The following is a 13,869-nucleotide window of genomic DNA, read 5'->3' as shown; positions in this document are numbered from 1 at the left end:
AGAGCTGTTCAATATTTTACATTAATGTAATCATTTCCTGTATGCTTATGAGCCCAAAAGTATTGTCGAGACTCTCCAGAGCGGCATCCAAGGTAGTAGTGGGAACTATCGAATGAATACTATCGAAACATTCGATAGTTGCAATTCATTCGAATAATTCGATAGCTAGTAAGAAAACATTCGTCGAAAACTATTCGAATAAAAATATCGAATAGATGCGTCATCTGCCTTGAAATATATTAATTCGGCACCAAAAACCATTCATTTATAAAATTCATTCATTTGTAAAATTCATTTATTCGTCACGATCGATTATAATAAAATATAAACTCGATTTTAGTTGTCGCCCGGCGACGTAGGTTTCTTTCCTAGAAACCCGACAGCGGTCGGTGGCAATGGTATGAAAAAAGCCGGCATCTTTGATTTTGAGTCAGATAAAGATAAGGACACATTATTTTTTTTTATTGAGGTGCTAGTATTTACACAGAAAATACATTACGAACGGCGCTGTTGCCGTATATTCGTATTAGTTGGTATTAGCGAAGAATATTATTCTTTGGTATTATAGTTAGTTAGGGATAGTATGACTATATATTTTGCATTTTTTTTTATTAATATTCTGTTGTTACACTGCAATAATACTTTTTATTTTGGATGTAGGAAAATGATTTTTAATGTTTTTAAGCAAAACAGGTTTAATAAATAATAATAACAGTAATAATTTGATATACCTATTAACACCAAAATTTAAAATCATTTAATATAAACATTTTTTTAAGTAGTAGCAAAATATAAACAACAAATTAGAAGTCAAAATTATTTATATTAGATCCTATTTAAAAATAATATAGTCTTTAATTTTTTTGTGGCAACGTTGGTTTATTAAATAATAATAATTACAGAACTAATTTGTTATATTAACAACAAATTTTAAAATCATGAAATATAAACATTTATTAATTTTCTAAGCATGCAGTGTAATAGAAGAAAAATATAAATAAAAAATTAGGAATCAAAATTATATAATATGTATATTACTTTTTATTACTTTGTATTAGTATTTAAAAATAATATTTGCTTTTACTGGCATTTACTTTAAAAAATAAATGAAATATTTCTTCGCAAAAATCTACATGTAAGAGAATTAACATAAACAAAATACAAATATCGTTAACTTTTTTTAAATTGGCACGTGTAAAACTTTAATCAATCAATTTAATTTTCTCATCCCAAAATTTGAGTTTGATAACAATTTACTTAACCACATTACCACATTACTTATATATGATTATTAAGTTCAACTAATTCATATTACTAAAACATCTAAAATACAAATACATATGTATTTTTAAAATTAATTGTAAGTTCACCTCATCTCTCTTAAAATTGTTACTTCTCAAAATTTCCCATTAAAAAATAGACCATATACCGTATAAAATTAAATAATTGAAAGATCGGAAAATCACAAAAAATTTTCGGAAAAAATTTTGACCACCTGCACACATTACACAATCATCAATTTAAAAAAAAAACACTACTACTTTAGTATTTTAAATATTTTAATAAACGCAAAAATAGCACAGTATTTAGAAGGCAAGTTATAAAAATTTGGAAGGACCTAACCTCTTTGGGAAGGACTAATAATGCACTGACGCAGACAATAATCAAACGAATACTAAATTTCATTTATAAAAAGCATTCGATAGTCGTGGCTTAACGATAATCATTTAGTTGCACGGCGAGGTTGTCACATATGCTTTAGTATACAAATGAATGAATGATTTTATTCGAATGAAACCATTCGATAGTTGAAATTATTCATTCAGTAACCATTCGATAGTCTAATTCATTCGATAGTTCCCATCGCTAATCCAAGGCAACGAAAAATCCGATAATCTAGCAAGGCAAGGGTCATCAGAATCATATCTTAGTCTGAAGCCAAGTACAAGGAATATCCAAATGTATAATCCGTAGTGCAGTAAAAATCTGGATCAAAGAAAAGCAGAATGTCCACTGGGAAAAGAGATAGAGGCACAAGCATAGAAAGGTTTTCATCCAAGGGCCTAATTCTAGAACCACAAAGGAACTGCCAATGCTTAGCAGGAATTTTGATAAAACCTATATAAAATATTTTAGTATTTTATTTATTGCCCCTTTTTAATTTACTACAATTTCTAAGATTATTTCATGTTGTATGTAATATACAGGGTAGTTCGAATTGTATTCCGGAAACTTTGCCAGCATATTTTACAGATAAAAATAGGTAAAATTGTTCGTATAAGTTTATGTCCTAAAATGCTTCTTTTCGGAAATACAGGGTCTAGAACTAGGCTTCGATGTCAATATGATTCCTACTTGTAGAAGACACCAATTACAAATTTTTAACTATTTTGGAATAACTTTGTGTTGAGCGTATAAAACTAACTATTATAATAGTATAGTTAACTATTTTTGGGTCCAGAAAACATCCAGAGATCCATTTTCATCCAAATATCGATATTAGTTCAGCAATTATTTGGAAAGAATCGAATTAGAACCTGTATCTCGGAAAAGAATCATTTTATTACATAAACTTCTAGAACATTTTTTTCCTATTTTATCTGTAGAATATGCTGCGAAATTTTCCCGAATATAATTCGCAGGGTTGGCATGATTTAAATTAAATTTAAATCATGATTTAAATCGTGATTTAAATCAAGTGATTTTTTAAATTTTAATCATGTGATTTAAATCAAAAAATTAATTTTATTGAAACTTTATAATAAATCAAAAAATAACTGTAAAAGTTAAAAAATCTATCTTAGAAAAATATAAAAAATATTTCTATAACAGATATAACAGATAATAAATCGAAAAATAATTGTAAATTTTATAAAACTGTATAAAAATACCTATTCATCAATTTAAATGTTGGACCGATTTTTGAAGTAATTTCGTGTGAATCCATAAGACTGCTAAACGCAGGGATTTATTTTAAAATTTATGTATAAGTGACAAAAATTCGCTGTTCGAATACATATCATTCGCAGACTGGTGCCCAGAACTAGTTTCTCCTGATATAAAGATTATATCTTCATTCCCGAAAATCTATAATCGTTGTCCGAATATATATACTTTTTTTTTTTTTTTGAAACGTTGGTATGTTTCCAAATTCTTACCGACATTTTGATTTGCAGTAAGTACTTTACATTTTGACATTAGATAATACTAATTTCATTCTCGACTTAAGACTAATTCCGAACAACAGTTGTTGTTTTATTAAGAGTAGAAATTATACTTTTTTTGACGATGCTGTACATTTTGAGGACCATCGTAAAGCTATGCCGACGTTACAAGGAGGCACAAAAAGTACATTTTTACTTCGAATAAAACACCATTTTTTTAAAACATAACAAATAATTTTTTAATCAATTTTAAACATTGCAACTAATACAAACAGTAATCGAGAAACGATTTGTACACTCGTTGAATTTGACACCCAATATCATTTTAATAATATATTTTTGCACTTTTGTGCTTAGGCGTAACAGTGCTTTACTTTTATGCCTAGCCGTTAAAATGACAAAATTTAATACTTTTGAGACGTTTGAAAAAAAATCCTTTTGATCTGAAGGGAGCGACTTTTTTTGCGGAATATATTGGTCACCGATGTGGAAGAATGACACGCGCCGTAGAATTGTTAATGTTATCGGTATCGCTCAGAGTTATAAAGATTTAGCCATTTAGGATAAGACTTTAATTGGAAATAAGTCCTAGTCATTTGGAAATCCGATTTAAATATTGTTTTGAATTAAAATCAAAAAAATCTGATTTAAATAAAAAAAATCCGATTTAAATCAAAAAAATCTGATTTTTTTTATTTTTTTTAAAAAATCATGATTTTTTCCAACCCTGTTAATTCGGACCAACTTGTATATACTTTCAATCTTTTTTTTACAAAGTGTTTTATACATTTAATAAAAGTAAAATTACGTAATAAGTCATACAATTTATTTTTTTACATTATTAGTTATGAATCTCTACAAACCATTTTGGTATACCACAATCTATAATTGGCGTTTACTCCATAGCCTATCATTTCATTATATAGCAGGACAGTTAAAAATACGTTAAATTTCAAGTATAGTACTAATTTTTACTCGTTTGCATAGTATGATTTATAACAAAGCCTATAACATTTATCTTCTGTAAATATAGGGAATAATACATTGGAGGACATGAAAGTTTCACATTACCATACTTTGAAAAATTATATTTATGGTAATTTTATGTAAATATTTTTTACTGTGTAGACATAGAGATCTTCAACTCTGAGCAATCATGAATTGTGAACCACGATCTATAGTTTTCGTATATTTTCTACAATGTTTGCAGCTCCAATGGAAAACTAAAATTCAGAATGCAATGAAGACTCTCTAGGGAATATAAGAATCCATTAATATCACCCTTATTATTATTATTATAGTTTAATGTTATGCCGGGTCCAGACCAAGGTGACAAAAAATAAACACGATTTTGTGACAAAAACAAGACAAATTTGTCACAAAAAATGGAGACTTCTGACAAGACAAACTTGAGACAAATTGTCCACACCACAATGGCAAAAGTACAAAAAAGTAAAAAGTTTAGTTATTGCGAATGAGTTTTATTAACCATGTGTGATTTCACTGGTCTCTTACTGTTTGATTTGGTTTGGTTTGCAACGGCATCCACACAGCGCCGACAACTTGTCGCAAAATATACGAACAAAACATAGACACTTTGATCTTTACCGACTCGAGACGGGACATTGAAAAGTCTCCGAATTTTGAAACAAAACAAAAATGAGACAAAAATGTCGCAGAAATATATTGGATTTGTCACAACTTCGTAAAACATGAATGTTTCTGTCTTTTCACTGTTTTGTCGGCTTGGTCTGGACCCGGCATTAGACTTTAATTTGATTTTAAATGCAAAAAATACAGTATGAGAAATGGTGTTATTGACAAAATATTGTCAACCGTGCAACTCTTAAAATGTTAGACCTGTTAAAAAATGCATCATTTCTGTAGAGAATTCTCTGTTTTTTTTTTTCTATTTTTTCTGTAGAGAGTTTTATACCGGGTGCGTCTTAAAAATGGCTCACTCCTATAACTTTTTTTTTATTTTTCCAGGTAAAAAAGGGGTTGGTATATTAACCTAACATGCGGTTCATCACGACAATTTGACTCGAAATACCAAGTGTAACAACTAATTAAAAATTAGTGTTTTTAACACAACCACAATGGCACTCTAGATTGAAATTTAAAATACAATTTGTTTTTGAACTAATATGCCAAAAGTTGACATATAATGTGTCATTCTATTCAGAGTGTCATTTTCTATCAAATAAAGTAAAAAAATACCGATGGCGCCATTTCAAAATCATTTCTGGTGAAACAGGTAGTGCCCAAAAATAATTGAATACGTCAATCAATCATAATTTATGCCATATGCGAACATACCAAATCTTATTTCTTTATCTGAAAAAATAAAAAAGTTATATGGGTGAGCCACTTTTGAGACGCACCCAGTATATAGGGTATTTTTCCATAGGTGTCATATTTTCCGAGATATAAGCTAAAAAGAAGAGAGAGTAATATAAGTGACATTTAACCAGGAGATCCCCTTCTCGGGCTCAACTCAGGAACTTTTGACACATGTCATATCATCCCAAGTCTAGAAGAATCCTTTAAAACCATTTTCAAAACTGTCAGAATTTTTTCCACCGATTTATCTAATTTGACTGGGCTATACAGCATATTAAATATCTTATGCTAAATGTCTCCTACTAAATGGTCCATTAAAAGAATTAATATTTTAAATGAAATTTTCAGACCACAAATTTATAGTCATGGAATTTCCCACCGACATGATTTTTTACGTAAATTATATATATAGTTCCTGCATCTACCATATTCCACGTTGTAGTAAAGTTGAAAACACATCATCATGGTTCTTAAACAAAATTGTAAAGTACTGTCCTTTTTATTAATAATATTATTTTGTTGTGTTAGTTGTCAAAAATATGTAGTTGTAAACGAACCGGTGAGTATTATACGTAATTTTTATTTTAATTAAAGGCAAATAAGTGGACTAGCAGCTCGTAAAATTTTGAATGAAATAGGGTTATCTACTACACCAATTATTATCAATCAAATAAAGATCAAATATTAAACCTTAAACTTAAAAAGATTAACAGGTAGAACATAACAAATTTATTTTAATTATTTTTATACAGGGTGTTTTAAAAAACATGTGCCATCTCTCGTGGAGAGATTCCTCACGTAAAAATATGATTTATTTTTCACATCAACATAGGTCCGATTCTACTTTGTTTCGGAACTACAGGGGGTTGAATTGATCATCTTTTTTCGATTTATTATAATTTTTAATTTTTGATTTGAATGAAATTTTGAGGGTAAAAGTTATCGTGCATACAGGGTCCGGCAATAGTGCGTCGGGCATAGCTCCTAGAATAAAAAACTTCAGAATTTTGTTTAAGTGGAAACCTAAAGTATATACGAGGATGTATTTCAGGAAAATATTTTAACTTCTATAGGGTGGCTCAAAAAAGTGTGAGTGGATTGTGATGATTTTTTTTAAATGGTACCCCCTATATATTATTGCATTTTTGGCTTCCTTTCAGATCACCTTACATAATCCTATGATATGAGTAAATACGTTTCGATAGTTTCAGAGGTATTAATAAATAAATAAAAAATATATATTTTTCAGCTTTCTTTAAAAAAAATATTAAAAATACAAGAAATGTCGTGAAATCAAAACTATATATTAGGTATTTACTTTAGATGCTCTATACTTAACTTTGCTATAAATATCATAATCGTAAATTATAGAGGGTGTTTAAAATTCTACGCCAAACTTTCTAAAGTACAAAATAATTTTTCTCTATTTTTTTTTAATGGAACACCCCGTATATTATTTTTTTATTAGATGGAGAGTTAAAAAATGAACAATTTTTGTATATAAAGTATTTCAAAATTTTTAATGGTTTCGCAGATACACGCAGTATTATTTCATATGGCTTTTTCAACGGTAAAATACGAGAGAAAAATTATTGGGCGGCTTTGATAAAAATTTATTATGGAAAATGCCATATGAAAGATAAAACCGCGAATATCTGAAAAACCGTTAAAAGTTTTGAAATACTCTAATTCAAAAAATTTTCATTTTTTAATTCTCCATATATTGAAAAAATAATATAGAGGGTGTTCCGAAATATTTTCTTGAAATACATCCTCGTACATACTTTAGGTTGACACTTAAACAAAATTACCAAGTTTTTTATTCTAGGAGCTACAGATGCGCGACGCACTATTGCCGGACCTATTATTTTAGAAATATTTTTCTAAAAAAATATGTGTGAAAAATATGTGTCGAATTGACTTTTTTTGTTCTGTTGGGAAAATTGTGTAGACCATTAAATGGACTGATTAAAAATTGTCTCATGATATTTTGTCGATTTCGGTCTCCTTGATGAGTTTAACGCAATTTAATTAATTTGCCTTAATTGAATTCTAATAGCAACCTTTAAGAAAATTTAATGTCATTAACTTGCCAAAGTATTAAATAAGTACTCATTGATTTCTCATCAAAAAATATAAAAAAAGTTCCTATAAACATGGTCCGCAAATGCATAGTTTTAAAGTTTGGTTTGGATGTTAAAACTTTTAAAAAACAAGCCTTTTGTAATTATCTTAAATAAGATTATTTTTGAGTGGAATTTGCTGTAGGTAGCACTGTACAGGGTGGATCAAATTCGGCGCTTTTAAATGGAAACACCCTTTTCTATAGGAGATAGACGAAAACTAATATCGGTGTCTGGAGCTCAATTTTCATCAAAAACATGATGGTGAAAACTGCACATCAATATCTGTTACCGTTTCGGAGTTACAGGGTGTTTTTCAAAAATGTGCATTTTTAACAAATCGCTGTAACTTTTTTGCTATGGAAAATTTTGTATTTCTATGAAAACATTTCCAAAGCACCTTTTTACGTAGAATTTAATGGTTTAAGTATAATTTTTTTTTAAATTAATAATTTAAGAGTTATCAACAGGAAAATTGGTTTTTTATTTGGGACACCCTCTATATTTTTAATTAACTGAAAAGAATTTAAAATTACCTTTCCAAAAATATAGCACACTTGATATTTTGTTATAATCCTCTTCGAAATACAGAATTTTGAAAAGTTCGCCAATTTTAACTAGTAGGCTTTGGATCCCTTATTGATGATATGCCCTTAATGGAACTCGAAAACATATTTTTCCAGGAAGACGACGCACCGCCTCCGAACGCTGAAGTTATCAGCAAATTTTTGCAGCCAATTTCAAGAATAATTGAATTGCTAACCAAGATCCCAGCCGTTGGTCGTCAAGGCCGCCTGACTTAGTGCCCATGGATCTAATCATATGGATATATTTGCGGAACAATAAAGGTTCTTTATTCTTCCGTATAATCTAGACAATAATTCGAAACACTTAGCAGTTATGAGAGGGTATCTTTCACCCCCACTGAGTTAATGAATTCCGCGAGAAATGTTCAAAAACTGACCCATCTGTCCATAACAGAAGACGGTCGATATGTCGAGCACCTGTAGCAAAATTTTATGTCTTGGTTTGCTATTTATTTTAATTGTTATTAGAAATAGTTTAAATGTGTTGATGTAGGATAAATATATTTTAAATGGTTATAAAATTCTGCATCTCTCATAGCAAGTATTATTTTCGTTTTAATTGATGCTCAAAGCTAGAAGTTTTTTGCATCACAGCCGATGCCGTTCAAAGCCTACTTATTTAAAGCGGGCGAATTTTTATATACTCTATATCTCGAAGAGGAATCCAGCAAAATATCAAGTGTGTTATATTTTTGGAAAGGTAATTTTAAATTCTTTTCAATAAATTAAAAATATACAGGGTGTCCCATATAAAAAATCAAATTTTCTGTTGATAATTCTTAAATTATTAATTTTAAAAAAATTATACTTAAACCATTAAATTCTACGTAAAAAGGTGCTTTGGAAATGTTTTCATAAAAATACAACATTTTTCATAGCAAAAAAGTTACAGCAATTTGTTAAACATGCATATTTTTGAAAAACACCCCGTAACTCCGAAACGGTAATAGAGATCGATATGCGGTTTTCACCATTATGTTTTTGATGAAAATTGAGCTCCAGACACCGATATTAGTTTTTGTCTATCTCCTATAGAAAAGGGTGTTTCCATTTAAAAGCGTCGAATTTGACCCACCCTGTACATCAGTGTTATAATTTTTAACAAAAATGAGTAATAAATTAAATTAAATAATCTATTAATTTTATGTTTATTTTAATTTAATAAAATTGCGTTTATCTCATCTCGGAGATCGAAATGGACAACTTCTAATCGGCATTTAACTGACCATACTTTAAAGGATATAATTTTGCTAATAAGAAGAAAAAAGTCAGTGGCGCACATGTTTTTTTAGAAAAAATATTCCAGTTATTACTTATATGCACGTCACTGGTGAATCTGTCGGCACTTTTTCTAGTATTAAAATATGTAGCACTCATAGTAATTTTTACCCTCCAAATTTCATTAGAATCGCTATACAAGCACTTGGAAGAAAATTATAATAAATCGGTAAAACTGACGACTTTAACCTCCTGTAGCTACGAAACAAAGCAGAATAGGACCCATGTTGATATGAAAAATTAATCTTATTTTTACATGAGGAATCTGCGAGGGGTGTCACACTTGGGTAAAAAATGTACATGTACTGCCAAAATATCACTTTACTGCCAAGCGACTGCCAATGACTGCGAAGAAGACTGCCAATGACTGCCAGCGACTGCCAAGAAAATGTACATGTAATTCCAATAGTGAGACACCCCTCGGGAATCTGTCTACTAGAGATGGCATATGCTTTTTGAAACACCCTGTGTAGATACTATATAATTCTACGTCATTGAATACCACAAAAGAAACTTAAAAAGAAAAAAATATATTAAGTGGTAGACAATTTTTAAAATGGAAAATAATTTTTTTTGTGGAAATTCCATCGTCTTTATTTTGTTATTTATACAAAAGCATCAGATCGCCTTGCTCGTCCAGGAGATGTATAAAGGTATATACAGGTTTTAGATTTTATATTGTTAGTTTGACATCTTCCAAAAAATATATTAAAATAAACGGCTAGAATTATAATACAACCCATGATGATCGTATCTAAACAAAATATACAATTTTAAAAACACAGCTTTAATAAATTTTATTCTGTTTATTTAAAATCTGAATGGTTCAGAAATTGAGTTTGTTTATTACTCACAATTAATATTTTAATATAACAAATCGATATTAGATAGATAGTGATATTTTTATTTTTAATTTTAGGTCAATTGGTTTCAAGCATTAATTAATTGCAAAGGCGTAGGTCTGGAACTAGCTAGTGTAAATTCTGAAGAAGAAACGAAAGCATTGCAAAAATTTCTGACAGATAATGGGTACAAAGGTAAGTGCGTAGGGGATCTAAACTTTCAAATTTAATTATAATTATCACATAAAAAACATTAATTTAAACACGTTAAAAAACACTTCTGCAAAGTGTATTTCGCGTAATACTTCCAAAAAGATTTTACGAATAATTTCGCGGATAGTGTAGAGGCCATCGATTCGTTCATTTGAACTATACAGGGTGAGCTTCCTACGATGTTCTCTATGGGTATCTCGGAAACTACTGGAGATACAGAGTCGGTTAAATAGGGAAGGAATTGCAGTTTTGTGGGGTCATAAATAGCCGCCGTTCAGATTTTTGAAAAATTTCATGGCTTACTAGATATTTCGAAAAAAACAAATTTCTGCCATTTTAAAAATTGTCCCTAATTCCATTATAAGCTATTTTAGACAAAAAGTTTTCAGATAAAAGTTGTAGATAATCACATCCTTAATGAGATCGTGTCCTCCGTTTTCTTCTAAAGCCTGTCATTTTTGACATAAGACACAAACATATGTTTTTTTAAATGGAAACCATAGTTGGCCATGACTTTATAAAAAGCGCCATTTTTTAAGATTTTTTAGCGATATAAGCTATAATATGTTTTCTTCGAAAAATTACTGAGTTATAGCCAATTCTTATCATTTTTAAACAATTTCACTTAGTTAGCCATGATAGTGATGGGCAAAACTGTTATTTTTAGATAACAGTTGAAACTGTTATAGTTATTTATAAAAAACAGCTTAACATAACAGCTTAAAAATAACAGGTTTCTTTATTTTATTGCTAAATATCTGAAAGAGTATGAAGCGGTCGCCGCCAGGCGTATTAACGCAGTTGCAAGTTGCTACAATGACATGCTCGGTGGTAGTATTTCCAGGGTGTCTAAAAATTTCTAAATATCGATTGTTATCTAAAATACCTCTCTAAAAACGGTCGTTGGGGCCTCCTCGATCACCTGACCTATCCATTTTAGATTTTTTTTATGCGGTGTGATTAACAATAGGGTTTACAAAAAAACTATACTAACTTATGGAAACGCAACTCCTAGCTCTTTCTTATCGTTGCGGCTTTTACACTTGAAAGCTGAACACATCACCATTGTAATAAAGTTTATACAAAGTTCACTACAAACAACAAATTATTGAAAATCGCTAAAATTGTCGCTGTTGACGAGGTGGTGACTCATACGTAGGCTCCAAAATGATGGTGTCTAACGTAACAAATTCTATTGCAGCCCGTATATGGATGTTACATATCCTTGGGTTCTTTAGTCATTGGTAAAAATAATATCTTTAAATTGCTGACCTGGATATTATTTATCTGAATTTTTCAATTAGCTCGATTTTCTTTGTTCAATGTTAATTAGCGCTAATTAATATTGCTGCGATGAATATAATCCAATTAAATAATTTAAAAAAAAACAGAGTCGGACTTGAAATTATTTTAAATAATAATTAAATAGTTTTGTTATTGTTAAAGTACCCAAAAGAACAAAAAGTATCAAGTGTGGTATATCACTGTACTCCGGAGACTTCTTTCAAAATCTAAAATAAAAAATGCAGGTCCGTATTTAAAAAAAAATAATTTGGCCTCCGTATCTCACAAATTATCAGCTAATTTCAAAATCTGAAAATACTGTCAGATAGCCCTAATGAAGTGGCTGTGAGAATGAGCAATTATTTTCTTGATTTTCTAAAAAGTAACGACAGGAAAAAATATAATTAATTTTCCAAAAAAAAAGCTTTTTCTAAAAAACACAGCAATCCTTGAAATTTTTAAAACTTTTTCGATGGCATCTTGGTGGACATCCAAGAGGCAACTATGCCCCAATTTAACTATCTTCGTATCTATTACAGTTTCCGGATACCAATGCTCGTACCCCGAATTTGTAGCACTCTGTATACTCTTATTTTTTATACTTTTTTTCTAAAACAAACTCTCAAACACAAATTAACCCTAATAATAACTAATTCTAATAAATTTTTAGATGGATATTGGTTAGCAGGTACAAGATTGGGAAACGGTGACTACTACTGGGCAACAACGGGAACGAAAATTATTTATACAGATTGGCTGCGCGGTCAACCTGATAATGCCAAAACCGAGTACAACAAGTACGAAGGCGAATATTGTATTCAACTCGGTATGCCAACGTATAGTCCTGAACCAAATGGATGGAACGATTTAGGGTGTAATAATCCGATGCCATATATTTGTCAGGCTGTTCAGAACTGTTACGGATCTAACGATGTTCTGTAATTTATGTACTAGAAATGGGCGAATCAAATGAAAAGCCTTTGTTCCAAGAACCGAATGTATTAAGTCAAATAAAAAGATTATGTTAATTTTGATGTCTTCTGTTATTCTGTGTTTAACGCCCATGATGTTCTGAATTCTTTCCATTTCTTACTCTATCCAGTTTCGATTTCCCGGCCGCGCGCCTCTAAAAGTCCATTTCTGTAGCTTCGAGCAACTTAAGATTTTTTTTTCTTTTAAAGGCCATACTTCACTACCATAACTAATAATGCTTTTAATTATGCTGTCATAAATTTTGACTTTGTTTTGTTTTGATACTCCCTTATCCCATAAAAGTATGAGTTGTCTAATTGCTCGCCATTTGGAGTTTTATCTCTTGCCGTTGCTGTTCTAGAATTAAGTTGTTGTTCGCCGCCGATACACATATATTCCGTATTCTTAAAATTTACCTCCAGCCCCCATTTGTTATACTCTTCAATTAATTTGCGAGTCATATATTCCAGGTCCTCGTTATCTCGGAGCCAGTATTATTTGATCATCAGCGAAACAAAAAGTGTAAAGTATCGAATCATTTAGTGGTATCCCCATCTGTTAGCACTTCCTAGTCCACGTTTTCAGAGCTTGTTACAAATAGATTTTAAATAGTGTCGTGGACAGACATCAGCCCTGTTTAAGACCTTTGTTTATGCTGAATCCCTTTGATACTGTTTGTCTTGTCTTTACTTGGCTAGTGTTGTTCTTTAAAAATGCTTGGTTTGCGGTGCAGTGTACCGAGCGATAATAATTCCCACCATGTTATATGGAAGCGAAACCTGGGTGCCATACCGCCGACACATGAACGCATTAAACAAGTTGCAACAGAGACATCTTAGACAACTCTTAAGAATAAAATGGTTCCATCATGTCTCAAACGTATCGGTCCTTGAAAAAGCTAACTGCGAGAGTATTGAAGTCATGATTACAAAGTCCCGCTTAAGATGGGCTGGTCACGTATGCAGAATGCAAGAAAACTGCATACCAAAATCTCTGCTTTACGGTGTGCTTGTAGACGGTAATAGGAGGCCGGATGGACAACTCAAAAGGTTCAAGGATATTT

The 13,869-nt window shown here is 30.5% G+C and overlaps 1 protein-coding gene across 1 annotated transcript; it reads left to right on the top strand.

Moving 5' to 3' along the window:
* The first annotated feature begins 5,921 nt into the window (after positions 1-5,921).
* LOC115885796 (C-type lectin 37Da-like) lies at positions 5,922-12,868 on the top strand. The gene is made up of 3 exons (XM_030904819.1): positions 5,922-6,066; positions 10,415-10,532; positions 12,505-12,868. The coding sequence occupies exons 1-3, from the start codon at positions 5,971-5,973 to the stop codon at positions 12,774-12,776; spliced, it is 486 nt and encodes a 161-aa protein (XP_030760679.1). The 5' UTR covers positions 5,922-5,970; the 3' UTR covers positions 12,777-12,868.
* The last annotated feature ends 1,001 nt before the right edge of the window (positions 12,869-13,869 follow it).

This window comes from Sitophilus oryzae, unplaced genomic scaffold (genome assembly GCF_002938485.1).
Source record: "Sitophilus oryzae breed Bouriz unplaced genomic scaffold, Soryzae_2.0 scaffold_41_pilon_pilon, whole genome shotgun sequence".
NCBI lineage: Eukaryota > Metazoa > Arthropoda > Insecta > Coleoptera > Curculionidae > Sitophilus > Sitophilus oryzae.
Note: the sequence above shows the minus strand (reverse complement) of the source record. Positions and strands in the feature narration are given on the sequence as shown.